Source organism: Notolepis coatsorum (assembly GCF_963971535.1).
Source record: "Notolepis coatsorum genome assembly, chromosome: 7".
NCBI lineage: Eukaryota > Metazoa > Chordata > Actinopteri > Aulopiformes > Paralepididae > Notolepis > Notolepis coatsorum.
Window position 1 is genome coordinate 163460953 of NC_140171.1, and position 20080 is coordinate 163481032.

At 45.6% G+C, this 20080-nt stretch overlaps 1 protein-coding gene across 1 annotated transcript in view; it reads right to left on the reverse strand.

Moving 5' to 3' along the window:
• LOC311231838 (uncharacterized protein) overlaps positions 1–11287 on the reverse strand; it is a gene marked incomplete at its 3' end in the record, with an annotated part of 81095 nt that extends 69808 nt beyond the window's left edge. The window contains exon 1 of the mRNA XM_084318459.1: positions 11228–11287. Within this exon, the coding sequence (XP_084174585.1) occupies positions 11228–11273 (46 nt within the window). The 5' untranslated portion in view covers positions 11274–11287. The remainder of the gene's footprint in view (positions 1–11227) is intronic.
• Positions 11288–20080: the final 8793 nt, after the last annotated feature.

The window sequence follows — 20080 nt, forward strand, 5'->3', positions numbered from 1 at the left end:
GAAGTTTCAGGCGCAGGGCCGCCGGACTGAGTACCTTCAGGACCTCGAAAGGTCCGACGAAACGGGGGTTGAGCTTCTTGGCCGAGGACCGAAGCGGGAGGTCCTTCGCGGAGAGCCACACCCTCTGCCCAGGGTGGTAAGTCGGCGCAAGAACCCGGCGCCGGTTGGCCCCACGACAGGCGCGCTCAGATGTCCGGAGCAGCGCGGTCCTGGTGATCTCCCAAACTCGTCGGCAGCGGTCGAGGTGGACCTGTACGGAGGGAACTGCCACTTCCGCCTCCTGTGCGGGGAAAAGAGGGGGTTGGTAGCCCAGGGAAACCTCAAATGGTGAGAGGCCGGTGGCGGAACTGACCATTGAATTGATGGAGTACTCAACCCAGGGAAGGAAACGGCTCCAGGATGCCGGTCTCTCGGCTGCCACACACCGAAGAGCAGACTCCACGCTCTGGTTCATCCTCTCCGTCTGTCCGTTAGTCTGGGGATGATAACCAGAGGAAAGACTGACCGTCGCCCCCAATACCTTGCAAAAGGCCCGCCATACCTGGGAGGTGAACTGGGGCCCCCGGTCAGAGACGATGTCCTGGGGAAACCCATGAAGGCGGAACACGTGGTGAGTCATGAGGTCCGCCGTCTCGGCCGCCGAGGGAAGTTTGGAAAGGGCCACGAGGTGAACCCCCTTGCTGAATCGATCCACCACGGTCAGAAGGCAAGTGTTCCCCTGGGAGGAGGGAAGACCTGTGACGAAGTCTAGCGCCACATGTGACCAAGGACGGCTTGGAACGGGAAGTGGCTGTAAGAGCCCGGAGGGTGCCTGGTGCGAGGCCTTGCTGCGGGCACAGACCGCGCAGGCCAATACGAACTCCTTGACGTCGTTCCGCATGGTGGGCCACCAGAAACGACGAGCCAGGAAGGAGAACGTGCGATGGACGCCCGGGTGGCAGGCGAACCGGCTGGTATGGCCCCAAAGCAGCACCCGGGACCGGACAGAGTCGGGGACGAAGAGACGATGAATCGGAACGTTGCTTGGAGCACGCTGGAAGCGTAGGGCACGTCTAACCACACCCTCGATGCCCAAGGTGATGGCTCCAACCACCCGGGCCTCCGGGAGGATGGGAGTCGGGTCCTCAGAGGGTGGAGCCCCCTTGGAGTGTAACCGGGACAGGGAGTCGGCCTTCGTGTTGCGGGAACCGGGGCGGAAGGTCAGCGAGAAGTCGAACCGACTGAGGAAACTGGCCCATCTCGCCTGCCGACCGTTGAGGCGCCTGGAAGCGCGGATGAACGTCAGGTTCTTGTGGTCCGTCCAGATGGTAAAAGGCTCCTCGGCCCCCTCTAGCCAATGACGCCACTCCTCCAACGCAGCCACGACCGCCAGCAGCTCCCGATTGCCGGTGTCGTAGTTCCTCTCGGCAGGGAGGAACCGACGCGAGTAGAAGGCGCAAGGATGTACCTTCTGGTCCGAAAGTGAACGTTGGGATAAGACAGCACCCAGTCCAGTATCCGAGGCGTCCACCTCTACAATGAACTGTCTCTTGGGGTCAGGGTGGAGCAGGATAGGGGCGGATGTGAACCTCTTCTTGAGGGAGCGGAACGCAGCACATGCCGCTGGGGACCAGTCGAACGGCAGAGCGGGAGAGGTCAGTCTGGTAAGTGGCTCCGCCACTTGACTGTAGTTCCGGATGAACCTTCGGTAGAAGTTGGCGAACCCGAGGAAACTCTGTAACTCCTTCCGAGTGGTGGGTTCAGGCCAATCCTCCACAGCTTGGATCTTGCGAGGATCCGCTCGGGTCAAGCCCTTCTCAACGATGAAGCCCAGGTAGTCGACGGAGTCGGAGTGGAAACGGCACTTCTCCGCCTTGACGAAGAGCCGATTGTGGAGGAGGCGCTCCAGCACACGGCGGACATGCTGGATGTGTTCCTCGAGGGTCCTGGAGAAGATGAGGATGTCGTCCAGGTACACCACCACGAACACCTCCAGCATGTCACGAAGGACGTCGTTCATGAGTGCCTGGAATACCGCCGGGGCGTTGGTGAGGCCGAACGGCATCACTAGGTACTCGTAGTGGCCCCTGGGGGTCTTGAAGGCGGTCTTCCATTCATCGCCCTCACGGATACGGACAAGATGGTAGGCACTCCGGAGGTCCAGCTTGGTGAAGACGGTAGCCTGGGTGAGTGGCTCGAAGGTGGAGTTCATGAGAGGTAGAGGGTACTTGTTCTTGATGGTGATCTCGTTGAGCTGGCGATAGTCGATGCAGGGTCGAAGGTCCCCATCCTTCTTCCCAACAAAGAAGAAACCGGCCGCCACCGGGGAGGAGGAAGGCCGAATGAGTCCTGCTTCCAATGACTCAGAGATGTACAGATCCATCGCCTTCTTCTCCGGAACGGTCAGACTGTAAAGGCGGCTGCCGGGAAGGGGAGCCCCTTGGCGGAGGTCGATGGCGCAGTCGTAGGGGCGGTGAGGTGGAAGGGCCTGAGCCCTGGATTTACTAAAAACCTCCAAGAGGTCGTGGTACTCGGGAGGTATGGACGAGAGGTCCGGAGGCGACTCACCAGCGGGCCTCCGGGGCGGGGGACAGGACGCCGCCTGCAGACACAGGGCGTGACAGGAGGAGCTCCAGCCCTTGATGGTACCGGAGGACCAGGCGATGTGGGGCTCGTGCAGCGCGAGCCAGGGCCTACCCAGGACCACCGGGACAAGGGGGGATCGGGTGATGAGGAACTGGATTCTCTCGACGTGGTTCCCAGCGATGGTCAGCACGACTGGGCCGGTGCGTTGAGAGATGTCGGCCAGGCGGTGTTGGTCCAACGCAAAGATCTCCAAGGGCCTCACAAGGTCCTCAAGTGGAATGTTGGCTCGGGTAGCAAACTCAAAGTCGAGGAAATTCTCGTCTGCCCCAGAGTCGATGAGGGCCTCCACCGTGGCTCGTTGGTCCCCCCAGGCCAGGGTGACGCTCATCAGATGGCCAGGTGGTGCGCGGCTCTGGGAATGGGAAAAACGGCTCACCAGGATTTCCCGGGGTCTCGGCGAGCCTGGTCTTTTGGCCGGGTGGGGCAGTTGGCGATTCGGTGTCCCTCCCCTCCGCAGTAGAGGCAGAGACCGGACCTGAGCCTTGCCTCACGTTCAGCCTGGCTCAGATGAGAGCGTCCCAGCTGCATGGGTTCCTCCTCGCGAACCGAACGGGAGGGTCGTGTTGAGGGCAGAGCGACCAGCAGTGACGTCATGCGTCCGGGGAATCCGGGGTCCCTCAGGAGGTAACAGTCGGGTCCTCTCGCGCCTTCTCTCCTGGAGGCGTCCGTCGATGCGGATGGCGAGGCTAAACAGGTCCTCGAGGGAGTCGGGCACCTCCCGGGTAGCGAGCTGGTCCCTGACTGCGTCACTGAGCCCCCTCAAGAAGGTTAGGCGAAGTGCAGGGTCGTTCCATCCACTCTCCACCGCCGCCAGTCGAAACTCCAGGACGTAGTCAGTTACCCCGCCGCTCCCCTGTCGGAAGGTCCCCAATCGGGCTCCAGGGTCCAGACCACGGGCTGGATGGTGGAACACTCTGCGGAGCTCCGCCACGAAGTCTGGATAGGAGAAAACAAAATCTGCATCCATTGCCCAGGAGGAAGTGACCCACTGGGCAGCCCGGCCTGAAAGCAAGTTTGTCATATAGGCCACTTGGGCCCCTCTAGAAGTGAATCGACTTGGTTGATGACGGAAAATGATGAATGTGGCACACTCCTCGGGATTGCCGTGGGACGGAGAGACGGGGTTCCCGAGGTGCGGGATCGGGGTACGTGGGAACTGCTGGGGCTGCGGGGAATGCTCCTGAAGGAAGTGAGGGAAGCAAAGCGTTAACGGTGTCGCACAGCGAGTGAAGCTGAACGAGAATACCAGACTGTTGTCCTGCCAGAGCAGCCAGTGACCCTTGAATTGGCTGGACTTGTTCCCTGAGATCCTGCACCGCAGCCGCAGCCCTCTCTAGTTGGTGACTGTGATCCTTGGTCAACTCGATCTGATTAGCTAGTGCGGTTCTGACCCTCTCTGTGTCGGCTGGGGTCGTCATTTTGGTTGGATCGTAATGTTAAGGTTTGACACCGACCCCAAACGCAACGACACAAGAGAGTAGATTCAGAGTTGCCAAAAACAAGGGCTTGTTTATTTACACTAAATAAACAGCATAGACTTGGTAGAGATCAAACAAAGACTGGAATACAAGCATGGAAGAATGTTGCTGCTCTGCAGCTTCTCCCGGGATGGTAGTCTGGGGAAGCAGACGATGACGTCAGAGCCGCTCTGCAGACTTCTCTCGGCAGAATCTCCGAGGTGGTAGCGGGACCGAGAGGGAGAGAGGGAGCGAGTTAGCTCAGAGTGCAGTTGGAACAGAGCAGGTGACAGGAGAGGTGACTTGTACCCAAAAACAGAGTAATCCAAGTGACTGAATCTTCGGTGTATATACACACTGTGAGTAACGTCCCAAACACAATTCCACGTGATAGAAATCTTCGGTGCAAAATAAACACTGTGAGCGAAGTCCCAAAATACAATTCCAAGTGATAATATCTTCGGTGTGTAAACACACAGTGAGCGATGTTAAGGCCAAAATATTATCCCAATGAAACAATCCAAAAAAGCAGAACGCTGGGTGAGTGACTGTCTGATAAAAAGCAGGAAATCTTCAGTGTTATATAAACACACGAAAAACGGATAGGATCAAAGACAGTCATAAAAACTCACCCAGGCGCTGTGCGTAAAGAGCGTTGGAACAAAACGGAGCGAGCGCGTCGCCACGGGAAACGGGTGTCCAAGAGGAATACTTCTTGAATATCCTGGAGGCAAAGCACAGGGAAAAACAACAGGCAAGGCAGGAACGGCGAATGCAACTGAAATATCAAAACGATCCAACAAAACTTGAATGGGGAAACGGGGTATAAATAATCAGGGAATGCTTAATTGACAAGCAGTGACAGCTGAGGGATGTGATTGACAAGCGTGTGGTTGGGGGAGCACCAATCAACGACGTCTAAGGGAAGAAGCGTGTGAATAGGGGAATGCAATGATTAACAGAAAAACAAAAGGAAAAACAGAGCGAGTAGGCTTAAAGGAACAGAGCGAGTAAGTGAGCAAAGGACAAAAACCTCACAGTTAATGTACTAAAAAAAGAGATCAATGCCATATACAGACAACAATCGGAAATACAAATACGTAGCACAAGACAACAGCAGTACTCCCAAGGTTCTAAACCTAGTCACCTATTAGCCATGCGATTAAGAATTAATGCAAAATTTGCAGATATATTAGAGCACAACAAGTACTTGTTACAGACCCTGAAAAAATAAACGTGACATTCAAAGAATTCTACTCCAACTTATATAAATCAGAAACGACCTTCGATCAAAACAAAATGGACACATATCTTAATCAAATTATTCTCCCTAAACTTTCAGAAGATGACGCTAAACAGTTAGAAACACCGATCACACTAGAGGAACTCAAGAAGGCCATATCCTAAATGCAAAGTGGTAAGGCTCCTGGAAGAAACGGTATCCCACCAGAAATGTACCTCTCTTGTTGGGACATAATTGGACCCTTATTACTAAATATGATCTTATACTCAGTCAAGGAGGGGAACTTCCATAAGAACGACAATATTGCACTCATAACAGTCCTTCTCAAAAAAGACAAAGACCCCACCGAGTGCGGTAGTTACAAACCCTTAAGCCTCCTCTGAACCGATATCAAACTGTACTCTAATGTATTAGCCATCAGATTACAAAAGCATATGACGTCTTTAGTTCATCCGGACCAAACTGGCTTCATAAGAGGCCGCCTGATCACTGATGACATAAGACGATTACTGCACGTACTAGATGCCGACAAGGACGACACCATACCTAAGGCGATGCTGTCCCTGGATGCAATGAAAGCTTTTGACAGGCTGGAATGGTCGTATCTATGGGCAGTATTAGAGAAGATGGGGTTAGGTAAAGGTTTCATTGATATGATTAAAGTAGTATACAAAGACCCATCGCCATCGGCCATGATTACAACAGGTATAATCACCTCCGGAATCTTTCCGGTATCACGCTCAGCTAGACAGGGTTGCCCTCTTAGTCCCGGACTATTCGATCCATCATTAGAGCCTTTAGCACAATATATAAGACAATCCCAATCCATAGAACCAATCGTAATCAAGGGCACACAACATAAAATTAGTTTATATGCGGACGACGTAATACTGTTCATGCAAAACCCCAATACCACACTACCTCATCTGCTCAAGTTGATTGAGAACTTTGGAGATTTATCGGGATTCAAGATAAATTGGCCGAAGTCGGCTTTCCTTCCACTTAACGCCCCTGCAAAAAAAAGATATAACCCTCCCAGGAGAGATACCTATGGTAAAACACTTTAGATGTTTGGGAGTGGAAATATTTCCCACCATAAGACAAACGGTGAAGCACAATTACACAAAAATCCAAAACAAAATCAAAGACGACCTTGATAGGTGGGCAAAACTTAAAAACTCAGTACAGGCACGGATATCAATAATTAAGATGGACGTACTACCTAGAATCAACTTCTTCAGCTCAATGCTACCGTTACCCCCTCCAGAGGGTTACTGGAAAAAATTACACTCCTCCACATACAAATTTATTTGGAATAACAAACCACCACGTATAAAAAGATCCACCGCACAGAGAAATAAAGCAGACAGTGGCATGGCATTTCCAGATTTTTTCCACTATTTTAAGGCGTACACTTTAAGACCATTGACAACATGGTTTGATCCCCAAGCATTAGTATCCTGGAGAAAATGAGAAGAAAACATAGTAGCCCCACATAGACTGAAGGACATAGCATACACTAAACTATCAATTAAGCATTGCGAACGGAAATTTGGCCCCATAATTACTCATGCGATCCGGATATGGCGTGAAACACACAAAAAATATCCTAACCCACATAAATGGCACAATCATACTCCCTTATTCAATAACAATGCACTCTTGATTGGAAAACGACCTATAAGATTCCCTATATGGATAAAGCAAGGCATACACTAATTAGGGGATGTTTTTAACAAACAGGGTTTTTGTAGTTATGAAGAAATACGCAAAAAATGTAATCTCACCAAGTCCACACATCTTTTTTACATACAGTTATTGTTATGTTTGAAGACTCAAGGTGTTCCATTAAAGAAACCAATTGAACACCACAGATACCACAAATTCTTCTATGAAAGAGAGACATCGAGAGGTTTTGTTTCAGATTTTTACCATCAATTACTAACGTCCTCGTATGAAACCCTCCACCTAGACTCCGTCTGGAGGAGGGATATACCAGACCTGGAAAGTGATTTTGATTGGCAAGAAGCCTGGGCAAATGTTCGACTCACATCAAGGAACCCGGACCATCAACAAATCAATCTTAACTATATTCACAGGACATACTTGACTCCTATAAGACTGAAAAAAATGGGTCTTATACAAGACTCCAAATGCTCCTTATGTACAAATGGGGACGAGGGGACATTTATGCACATGTACTGGGACTGCCCACCAGTTAAGATATTCTGGAAAGAGGTGACCCAGCAATTATCAAATCTCTTAACTTGGAATATACCTGTACACCCCTCTGTATTACTGATGAATGATGTTTTTGAGTGTGCAGTACATCCACAGCTAAAGAGATTGGTTTTATCGGGTATCACAGTGGCTAAAAAGCTGATAGCATCACGATGGTTCCAACCGGAAAAAAATTGCCGAAAGGTCTGGATTATTACATATCTCGATGTGATCTATCAAGAAATATCTACAGCAAGAATTTTGGGTCTCAATGAATCCAAAATGACATTGTGGTTAGAAGTGGTGGAGAAAATAAAAGCTAGCATATAATGGTAATGTCTGGTTAGGAGCAAGGGAAAATGGATGGATTATCCAATGGGGGGTCCGGGAGGGGGGGGGGGGGGTACGAGCTAGAGCATATGTGTGTAGGTTTTTAGATAACAGGTATTAAGGGTATATCCTATATAAGACAATTAACTAAAATGTGATTTCATTGGATGTGCACTGTCAACTAATGCTTGTATATCTTATCGTGTGTTGTCATGTTTGTTTATGTGTTTGTTTAAAAAATAATAAAAATATAAAATACAAAAAAATCAATCATTCCAATAACAACCGCTAACTTCACTGTTAGATGCCATGCTTTGTAGCAACCTGCCTCTGCAAAGGACCCTGTCGCACGAAGCGATTTCACTGGATGTCCTGGACACAATGGAAGTATGGATATATTCGTAACGAATAATTAAAAGAAGATACCGTTAACTGGAATATGTTAGTTGTTTACACAATGTTGGACTATGTAATTGGTTTTGTTAGATGGCATGCTTTGAAACACCGTACCACAAAGCGATTTCACTGGATGTCCCGGACACAATGGAAGTATGGATATATTCGTAACGAATAATTTAAAAAATATATACCGTTAACTGGAATATGTTAGTTGTTTACACAATGTTGGATTATGTAATTGGTCACCTTCATTTATTTAGTCAACTACAGGTCTGAGCATTTTAGTCTTAGTCAGTTTTAGTCTCGATTTTGTCTTTTTTGTCTTAGTTGAAGACCATATTTAGTCATCATTTTCGTTGACAAAATTACTCTGAAACAAACACATTTGCCAGATCTGTGCACCGAACGATTGCAACGGTACGGAACCTTTTTTTGCAGAACTTAAAGCCCCCGTCCCAAATATAACGTGCACAACTAACCGGATGTTGTTTGTTCATCCCACTCAGCGCGCAGCCACGCTGAACGAGAGCTGTAATTCAGCATAGCATATTAGCCTTAGTATGATGAGTGCAATACTAACTGACAAGCCAGAGCTAGAAGATGCTCCCACAACATTAAAGTCTCCCGTTTGGGATCATTTCGGATTCCCAGTTAACCACAGTAATGGACAAAGACAGGTGGATCGCACTAAAGCTACGTGCCGGCTAGCCCCTTTCGTGACTGTGATGCAAGCCTTGCATCACAGTCACGAAAGGGGCTACGTGCCAGCATTGTTCAACTTTATTGTGAACTTTTTCACGCATTTGAAACGGCATCACCCGAATGTGAATATCACTGGTACAAGGAAGAAACAGACCCTAGTGCAAACCCAGCTCCCCGTGGCATTCAAGCAGCATCTCACTATTAATTCAGACCGGGCCAAAGCAATAACAAACGCCATAGGTGTTTTTATAGCAGCAGATCTGCGACCATACTCCGTTGTCGAGAACACAGGGTTTAAGCACATGTTAAAGGTAATAGAGCCCCGCTACCTAGTTCCCTCTCATCTATATTTCAGCCAGCAAGTCATACCAGCTCTGTATAAACAAGCACACGCTAGTTGTCCACGACTTATCCAAGGCATCTGCTATATAATAATCTTCAGATTTACTTTACCACTAGAACAGCCATGGAGAAAATGTCACTGATTCCCACCGGAAGGGGTCAGATGACCCCACAGCTTATATGAGAAATATGAGAAAAATAAACAGTGTAAACTATATAATTACCTCTTAATATAAAAATATGAGGTTTACCACAGGTTTGAGTGACAAAAAAAAGTAAAAATTTAAAAATAATAATAATAAATAAAGATATTATAATTATAATTTTTTTTGGGTGGAAGAGCCACACATTGACGGGCAAAAAGCCACATGCGGCTCACGAGCCATGGGTTGGCCACCCCTGCACTAGACGCTTGCAAAGTGCTGTGACTTTCCACATATATTCCATATATATGTGGAATAACGTTCTAATTACATTTTCCTGAAGTCATTTAGAAATTTCAGAAACCGTGCCAGATAAAACGGGTACTTTTAGGAAAAGTCATTGAGTGACAGAGCTGGAGTTCGACCGAGTGACGAGGATACATTTATTGAAAATGCCTAGGGGTCATTTGACCCCTTGTCGGCTGTGCTAGTGTTAAGTGTTATTAGTAGGTTACAGCAGTAAGCCTTAGTTTGCTCAGTAAATTATGGCCAATTAGTTTTATATTGTTTAATACAGTTAAATAAATAAATAGATAAATGAAAAGCAATTTTTTGTTTTGTATTTCTGTGTGTAACGTAGGTAGCGTGTGTGTGTGTGATGTCTGTCATCACATTGTAATATTGGCCTCGGGCTTAAGTCGGGCTAGGGCCGAATAATTGTTTAACTTTTCGGGCTAGGGTAGGGCCGGGCCTGAATGCTACAGGCTTGGGCCGGGCTGGGGCAGACAAAAAATATGAATTTTAAGAATTCGCATAGGTAAATTCTTAACCTCACATCTAGAGCTGCCGCGGTATTGATGTTTTCCTTACCGCACAAATTTGCTAAATATTTCCTACCGCCGCGGTTATTGGACAAAAGAAATTTCTATCTTTAGAGGATGACTTTGCAGCATGAATATTGTTTGGGATTCGGCAAGCACGCATTCGTTATTGAAAGTGAAACACGGATTCGAAGTCTCCCCTCTGGTCGTGTGCCGTTCACTCGGTGTCGCGGGCAGGGGTGGTAGCGCCCGGCGGTTACCCCCCCGACCCTTTCTTCTTCTTATTATTATTATTATTATTATTATTATTATAAAGTTACTACTTATGATTAACAAAGGCATTCGTTTTGTGGCATTAACGTTATATAGTTACACGTTCAATAACATCAGCGTATTTACCGGACCATAGCAAGGCAAGCATTACTCAATTCATATCTCAGTTCCTTTCTTTGCTCAGAGCGTGCCGAGTTGTGCCCATTCTGCGGTCTGTTAATAAAGTTTTCAATCAGAGTGTATAGAACGAAGGGCTTTTATTATAACATTCGTTGCAGTAAAATCATTATGCCTCGTTTAGTACTCCTGAGGAGCGATGGTAATCCACTCCGGCGGGGAGCTAACGTTATTAGCCGTGTTGTGAGCTCAATGGCTGACATTGAGAAAGTAAAAAACGAATATGCGCTTGCCGATTGGTGGTAACAGCAGAGGCAGGTGCAAGCGGTGTGACGTAATTGGCAGAATCGACTGTCAATCAAAATTGTCCCGTTGCTTTGGTTGAGAGTATTATTATAAAAAACAGCGTTGATGCGGTATTCAGTTAAACGCTGCGGTGGGCGTGACGTAACAGCGATACTGCGATAACCGCAGCAGCTCTACTCACATCTAGAGACTTAAAAACATGTCTAAGAAAAAGAAAGAAAGATTACAAGAAAAATAAAAGTAACATACTGGTCTCCTGGTGGTCTGTGAGCTCCTCCTTCAGCCCAGTGGACATATCCGTGGGTGGGTCTAGCGTGTCCTGAACCCAGGGACCGAAACTAGAGAGCGCCAACCACCATTTGCGCTCAGTTTTTACGTTTGGCGCCTCCCACTGAGACGTCTGAGCGCCGTGTGACGGGCAATCAAATAGTCATGTGAAAACCGAAAATCATGATCCAATTCTTTAGCGGAGTTCTCACTCGCTGTCTCAGCAGACATGAAGCGCGCACCGCGCACTGCTGCTGCTACCCCCTCCCCACCTGTTTCTGTATGCCTGCATGTAAACAGAGGCTATTGCCTCCGAGTCACCGTGACGTTAGTTAGCACTGCTGCTCCTACCCCTGTATGCCTGCATGTAAACAGAGGCTATTGCCGCACCGTGACGTTAGTCTAGTCAGTGTGGGACCTTCGTGAGATAACGTTAGCTACCGTTACAAAATGACCCAGTCAACTATTCACTGAGTTTAATACACGAGGCATTGTGTAACGTTATCCAGCCGGCTAGCTACGGATAGCTCCCGACATCAACAAATCCTCCAGCAATAGTCCAGTGCATAATACCTCCGTTGGCTAGGTAACTAGTCACTACGAAATGTCGCAGTAAACTAAATAGTTCACTGAGGCGTTGTCCCAACGCCATCCAGCAGTAGCTACAGATAGCTCTTGGCATCAATGTCCTACAACAACAACATGCGTATTCGAGTCCCTGGTTTACATCGCATGAGTGAGGGCTGCTGACTAGGGTCCAGGTGCAGCGCCGGAGAATTCTTTTGCATGCTGAATGTAGCGTTTAGGGTCCAGCTGCACCCCCGGAGAATCCTTGCTGGAGCTGGAGGCCACTCGAGTATACACACAGACAGTGGAGCTGTTTGCAGACAGCGAGGTGGCGATGTCTCGCAGATAACACAATCACAAGTATGATTATATAATATATATATTTTATTAAAAAAAAATCTATATAAAATAATAATAATAAAAAAAATTATCAAAAAAAAGTTGGCGGGTAAGAAATATGCTTGGCGGGTAGATTCTTCCCATCTACCCGCCACTGGCCGGTGAGTCAAAAAGTTAATTTCGCTCCCTGCCTGAACCTCTATTTTAATCATCAGTAGGTCACTGGGTGGATCTGGAACAGAGGGAGACAGAAAAAGTATTTACAGTGCCATGAAAAAGTATTTACAGTGGCATGAAAAAGTATTTGCCCACTTTCTGATTTCTTCTGTAATTACAGATTTGTCACTTTTTTTTTTTGTATCTTTAAACAAAATCTAATACAGGATGTAATTGAGTCCTGAGCCTCTTCTTTCATGATTGATAGGAAGTTGGAGGTAGATCTGGAGCAGAGGGAGACAGCAACTAAGGAAATACTCCAGTATTTACAGTCTTGTTTTACAAATTATTATATTTATATATTGAACTTTATTTATCAAACATATATGTCCTTTTCCTCCATTACATTTATTTAAGTTAAACAATACCACTGACCCCTTTAGCTAAGGCTTAATACATCACAGTTGGGATCCCTTCTATCAGCTTAGTTCTCCTGGTTGCTATTCAATCCAGCAGGGAACCAGGACAAAGGTGTTCCATTTATAAAATAGATACCAGAATAAAGTGCTCCAAAGAGTTAGGCTGAATGTGAACAAGAGCTACCAGAATAAAGTGCTCCAAAGAGTTAGGCTGAATGTGAACAAGAGCTACCAGAATAAAGTGCTCCAAAGAGTTAGGCTGAGTTTGATCAAATTAAAGAATGAGAGGAGAGAAAGCAATGGAGACAAAGACCGAGACATACAAGCATGCTGGAGCAGAGGAAGGAGAAGACTAAATCAAGATAAGAGAAAGAAACAACATACTGATCTCCTGGTGGTCTGTGGGCTCCTCCTTCATCTCAAAGGAAGTCTCCTTGGGCAGCTCTAGCGCGTCCTGATCTTCTTCTTTAATAATCAGTAGGTCTCTGGGTGGATCTGGGACAGAGGGAAACACAACTCAACATAATAGTCTTTATTTACGTCTGGGTCTGGAGAGTAAACTAAAGTCTCTTCAGTAGGAAGTCTTGTTCTGACTTACAGAGGTCCTGCTGGTCTGATTCCTCCTTCATTCTAGTGGGTGTGATCTTGGACGTCTACTGGAACTGGAGTTTTCCTACAAGGATAAATGCAGATGGTCACAGAGAGCCCATACTGTAGATCCAAGTCTGGAACTGACTGGTCAGCCAGGACATATATAGAGTAGAGCCATATGAAATCCGCGTTCACGGAATCGCGGACGGAATCGCGGAATTAACCAATAAAAATGGAATCAACTGCAAAACGTGGAATATTGCAGAATTTGGCCTAATCTGGACTGAAATTTCGTTTTTGGGTGGAACGTTTGGTGCACACGCGACCGGGGAGGCGGGGACTCTACAGCGTGTTACACACAACACAGCCGCGGTGCTCAAGCGTCTCTGGCTGCTTCAGTGTTAACATCGTCAAGAAGCTAAACAATTCCACAATAAGCCCTCAATTCAGAGCAGAACAGTATCCTAATGACTTTTATGCCTCCGGTGATAAGGTGTTTTGCTAATTCTCTCAACGTTCCGTGGACTGGACCCGCAAAAACACTTGCGACACTATTGTGATTAAATAGCTATAACGTTAGGACGTTTAGCTTCTAGCTAAATCTAGTGCACCCATCCATTTGTTTAATGCAAACTATTGTCATTATACACTGCCCTTTATAATCTAAATAAACTTAAATAGCTATGAAACGTTACAGTACATAGGACTATAGATGGAAATGATAGCTTCTTGCTAAATCTAGTGCACCCATCCATTTGTTTAATGCAAACGATTGCCATTATACACTGTCCTTTATAAACGAAATAAACTAAACGTGCCTAAATTATGCATTACTATATTTCATCACAATATAATAGATATAGCTAGGTTACTGACATTGTCATTGTGATAATGTCAGTAGTAGCTAGCTGTATCTATTGTTTACACTTGAAATATGTATTTTTATTTTGTCACAATATTAATTGAAAAATATTGTGTAAATTGAACTGTATTTCTGAGTTGCAGCACTTAAAAACATTAAATGGACTGTTATATCTTATTCAATTGTGGACATTTATTCATTCCCACTTATTAGACACTATTTCTGATGGTAAAATGAGCATAAAAGGCAAAATACAGAATTCTGAAATATTAAAACGGAAAAAATTGAATTTGGGAAAAAATAAAATGGAATTTGGAAAATAATAAAACAGATTTCATATGGCTCTAATATAGAGGCTTCTCTCCACCAATCACATCACAGTATGGAGGGGAAAAGAATGAGAACTGTAGGCCAATTAGTTGACAAGCTTTTATTCAAAGCATTTTACATGAATGCAGGACTTAATTTGTGCCTGCCAGATTGAGACCGGCACCTATTTGATCGGATCCGGCACCTCCTCTGTCATAATCTTCTGTCAATACATTTAGTGGGGGGCATGGCCAGGTAGCATAGGGTTTTGATTGAATTGATTGAAAACTTTATTAATCCACAAGGAAGCATACTAGGACCGTTACTGTTCCTAATTCATGTAAATGACATGTCGTCAGCTTGTGACTGCAACTTGTTCCTGTTCGCGTACGACTCAGCCCTCTGACTCAGGTCTCTGACAAGAACAAGTTACAGGTTGAAAAAACCCTCAGCTCGGAACTCGGCAGAATCTGGCTCGCTGATAACAAACTAGCATTACACCACCTGGGGAAAACAGAGTCCATTCTCTTCGGTTAAAATAACAAACTCAGCAAGACCGACTGCTTCTCAGTTACAGTGGGTGACAATATTGTCACAAGGAAAGATGAAATTACATACCTGGGTTCCATCCTAGAGGCAAATCTTTCCTGTGACAAAATGGCATCCAATGTAATAAAAAAAAGTCAACCAAAGAACTAGATTCTTGTACCAGATCTCCTCTCTGGTAGACAAGAATAGCCTGAAGACTCTGGCAGGAGCACTCATTCAAGGGTACTACGACTATGCTTGCACTTCAAGGTACCAAAGCACCTCAAAGGCACTAAAAACCAAATTACAAACATCTCAAAACAAACTAGTCAGACTACTGCTTGACCTGACTCCTAGAACCCACCTCACCCCTGCCCACTTTGACAACCTAGGATGGCTTAGAGTAGACGACAGAGTACAGCAACTTGCAATGGGCCTGGTCTACAAGATACACTACACGACCAAGGTACCCATGTACATGTCAAAATACTTCCAAAAGGTCAGTGAATACCACGATCACAACACCAGAGGGAGCTCCACAAATCATGTTAAACCCAGATTCGGCTCAAACAAGGGACTAAACACGTTTCGCAATTATACCACATCAATGTGAAACGCCCTACCCAAAGCTGTAAAGGAAGGTGAATCACTACCCACTTTCAAAAACACTCAAAGAACACCTACAGGAGACTGCAATTCGAAACTGGCCCCTACAAATGTCCTAACCAAGTTGTACAGTAAATGACCAAGTATGGCTTTGTCAGTATTCCAATGTACAGTGTACAGTGCCCCCAACCCACCGAGTAGGGTATATCTGCAGAGCCACAGAGCCCAACGTCTGGGCAGGGCTTCGTGGCTTGGACTAGGTTTGAGGCGGGGATTCGTGGCGTGGACTAGGTTTGACTGTGCGTGGGCGGGGCTTTGTGGCGTGGACCTTGTTTTGCACTACTGCGCATGCGGATGGGGGGGGGCTCTCTCGCTCTCTCTCCTTGTTTATAGGGATGGGTACCTTTCACATTTCAACCGATACCGGTACCGGTACCTGTGAATCGATACCGATACCCAACGGTACCTTTTTTCGGTACTTTAGTGGTAAGAAATTTAATTTACCTACCTCAGTCGTAAAAAAAAAAATCCAAACTTCAAATAACTACAATTTCGACAGTTTTCGGCTTGTCATTGCTCCGACTGCTTTGTTGTTGAATCAAGTCAAATCCTAGGTAAGCATATATTTTGCGTGTGAACGTTGACATGAAAAAAAAGTAAAAAAAAAATAAAAAAAAAGGTAATAAAAAATATTTTTTTTTTTTTTTTTTTTTCGGTTTCTCACTTGATTCGATACTCGGTAGTACCGACGTGTTTCGGTTCGGTGCCTCAAAAGTACCGAATTCGGTACCCATCCCTACTTGTTTACTACACAACTTTCGTCTTGTTTACATCAGGGTCCCCCATTTTCAATTCATCATAACATGACATACAGATAGACAGTACTGTTACATCTAGACATTTATGACATACCAGATCTACAAATATACTAGACATTTATGACATACCAGATCTACAAATATACAGCACTGTTTGTGATACAAAAATTGTCTAAAAAGAGAGTATATACATTTGAGCCGGGGGAAGAAACTGTACATTGGAAGAGGTTGGATAGGTGGGGTTGGGTAGGTGGGGAAAACTGTACATTGTAGGGGGTTGGGTGGGGGGGACTGTGCATTGGAGGGATACAAGATATGCAAATATGGTTAGAGTTACATTGATGGAGAGACTGTTAATTAACTGGTTAGAGTTACATCAGAATCAGTAAATAAGAGGTTGAATAAAATTATATGGGATATAAACTAAATTAAATATAGCACACATACAGTAGACCCCCCCAGTACTTTGTGGAGACGAAGATGGGAGGCCCGTCTGTGGACCTGATGATGAGTACCAGTCTTCTCCTGAGACATATAAAATCAGTTTTTCACATTAGGATCCAACATCCCAACAGGCCACCTTGTTTATGGTTTGATTCAGTTTTAGTAGAATGTGAAAGACAAGAATGACATTGATGTGACATACTATAAAATCAGTTTATTTACAGTGCAATGAAATAGTTCTGGATTACTGTTACTGTACAGTTCAAAGTCATCTTTACCTTCCGTTTGGTATCCAGTTTCAAACCTGACAGTCTTCCCTCTTGTCTGACACCCACTCTTATATGGTATATATCAGTAAACACAATGGGTTCCGTTTGATAATCAACCATGTGAGAAAGTACTGTATATCAAGTGCAATGCTGCATATTTCCATCTCTAGATTCCACATACTATAAATACTGCCAACAATGTAGAATGCATTACAGTTACCAGGAATGGAAAGATTGTCTACACAACTTCAACGACATTGATCTACCCTTGTGCCTTTACTTTACTTTTTAATGTTACAGGTTAGAAACTGGCTGACAACTTATTAAATGTACATCGAAATTTGAGGCTCTTACGGATTGAAACTTTATTAACAGATGCAGAATACAATACAGTACGACTCAAGACACAGAACATTAGTATGCAAAATAAATGAACACAGATTTGAGGGTGAATAGAGTTACGAGGTTTAGACAGATGATCTGTTTAATGCTTTCCCATTAGGGGTGTAAAGGTACACATTAGGCTTGGGCGGTATGACTTTTTTCATACCGTTATACCTTGATTGCCTAATACCCCGGTGCACGGTATTATGACGGTATGACTTTCATTCATCAGCGGGGGGGGGGGGGGGGGGCAACCCAACCCGAACCCGTGTTACCAAGTAAACAAATCATCGTCAGCTCTCAGAATGGTAGTCCCGCACCGGTAGAAGCCTGCACCGTTTTAGCGTTAGCATCTAGCCATGGCAGACTATTTGATTCCTTAAGGGCTAGAAATTGCCTGGGTTTTGGTATGCTCCCGAAATGCTCCCGTTGTTTGGCTACTTCTATGTGCAGTGAAAACTACTCGAATGCTTTAAACCAATCATTGATTTAGTTCAGGGTAATCTAATATTAGCCGCAGAGCTAACGCTAGTTAACGTGAGCTAACGCTAGTTATTCAAGCTCAGTAGCTCACAGAGAGAGATAAACAGCTGACAGCGGATAGTACAGGACGGTACAAATACAATAAAAAGGCGGGTGGGGGCTGTTGTGTAAACCTTGTACTCTTTAGTTCACATATAATAAGAGACGGATTATTTGCTTGCTCCACCAGTGCACCACTCGACAACAACACACACCAACTCTCGTCACAACGCTTTACGGTATTTCCACAGCACTGTCGCAACATTACCGTAAAACGTGAACACCGTTGTGAGTCCCACTCGCTCCACTAGAGCGGTCTCGCCCTCTGCTGGCGCGTGTGTGCACTACACTCAAAACTCTGTTTCACTGTTATAGAAACTGAAGCGCATCTGTGATTTTGACGGTGACGGACGGTATTGATTTTCAATACCGTCGGTATCTCTAAATACCCCGGTATACCTAAATACCGTCATACCGCCCAAGCCTAGTACACATATCCGTACCGAACCGTTTCAGTGTGTAACGTACCAAACAAATACAACGGTATGTTAACCACTAATGATTGACCGCCCATCTGATTTTTTTCACAATCCAATATATTTTTTTTCCTCTTTTACAAGTCGATTATTAATTTCGATATAGAATATTTGTTGACAGCCCTACAAGTACAATTAGCTATTGCACACTACATCACCCCTGAGTGGAACATGGAAGAAAGAGAAAAAAGAGAAAGAGAGAGCCAGTTAGAAAATGGGGGACAACAAGGAGAGAGAGAGAGAGAGAGAGAGAGAGAGAAAGAGAAAGAGAGAGAGGAGAGAGAGAGAGAGGGAGAGAGACCGAGAGAGCCCCCCTCATCCGCATGCGCAGTAGTGCAAAACAGGTCCAAGCCACGAAGCTCCGCCTCAAACCTAGTCCAAGCCACGAAGCCCCGCCCAGACGTTGGGCTCTGCACCCACCCCCTACCAAACCGCCCCCCCCCCCCGCCCCCACCTCCAATGTACAGTTTCTACGTCAAATGTATATACACTCTTTTTCTGGACACTTTTTGTATCACAAACAGTACTGTATTTGCAAATCTGGTATGTCATAATTTAAATGTATAGATGTAGCAGTACTGTCTATCTGTATGTCGTGTATGTTATGATGAATTGAAAATGGGGGACCCTGATGTAAACAAGACCAAAGTCTTTCTCTGGTCTGCATCCCCTTAACAATTGTATGTATTGAGCTGTACTGCAATCTGTTAATAAACTTTTCAATCAATCAATCAATGACTTAAGTCAAGCTATGCTGAAAAGTATCCGGCTAACGAGGAACAGGGCCCAGGCCCGCTGCAAGTCGTCTACTGTCAGCCATCCTAGATAACTATGTTGTTCTGTGTCAAAGGTTCCTTTCTGCTGCTGCTGCAAGAAAGGAGCGATAAGAGGAAAACGATGTGAATATAACTGTACTTACGTTTTGATCCAGTACAGTTCTGCCACAGAGACGTTAGCAAGAGACTCGTTTAATGTCTCTGCTCCGACTCACAACAAAGACAACAACACACTTGATCTGCTTCACAATCGGGTTCAAAGTCAGTCAAGTTTGCACGGGGGAGTTGACGGTGACCGATAACACATGTGTTGTGTTTAACTGGTCGTTTGATCAGGGTTTTGTAGCAGAGAAGCGAGTTAAAAGCTCCTCAATGTAAACAGTCTGGCTGTAGAAACGTTAGCTGCTGGTTTTAACAGCGACGCGCGGCCATCTTAGATGACGTCCTCGCTCCGTTCAAGCCGTAAACCGCTCCCATTGTGTCGCAAAACAGAGAGGCAATGGAAATCTTCCAACCTCCATCTAATTAACAGTGCCAGGGCTACTTCTTTCTCTAACATTATTTCTGAATTAATAATAGTTATGATTACAGTGTAGGCTAGTTGTAGAAAGCAGTAGATATTCCCCTTCATTATATTTATAATTTGTCTAATTTGCCCTCAATTCTTCTCTCTCCCCTATGGACAATAAACATGGTGTTTGCCCCTTAA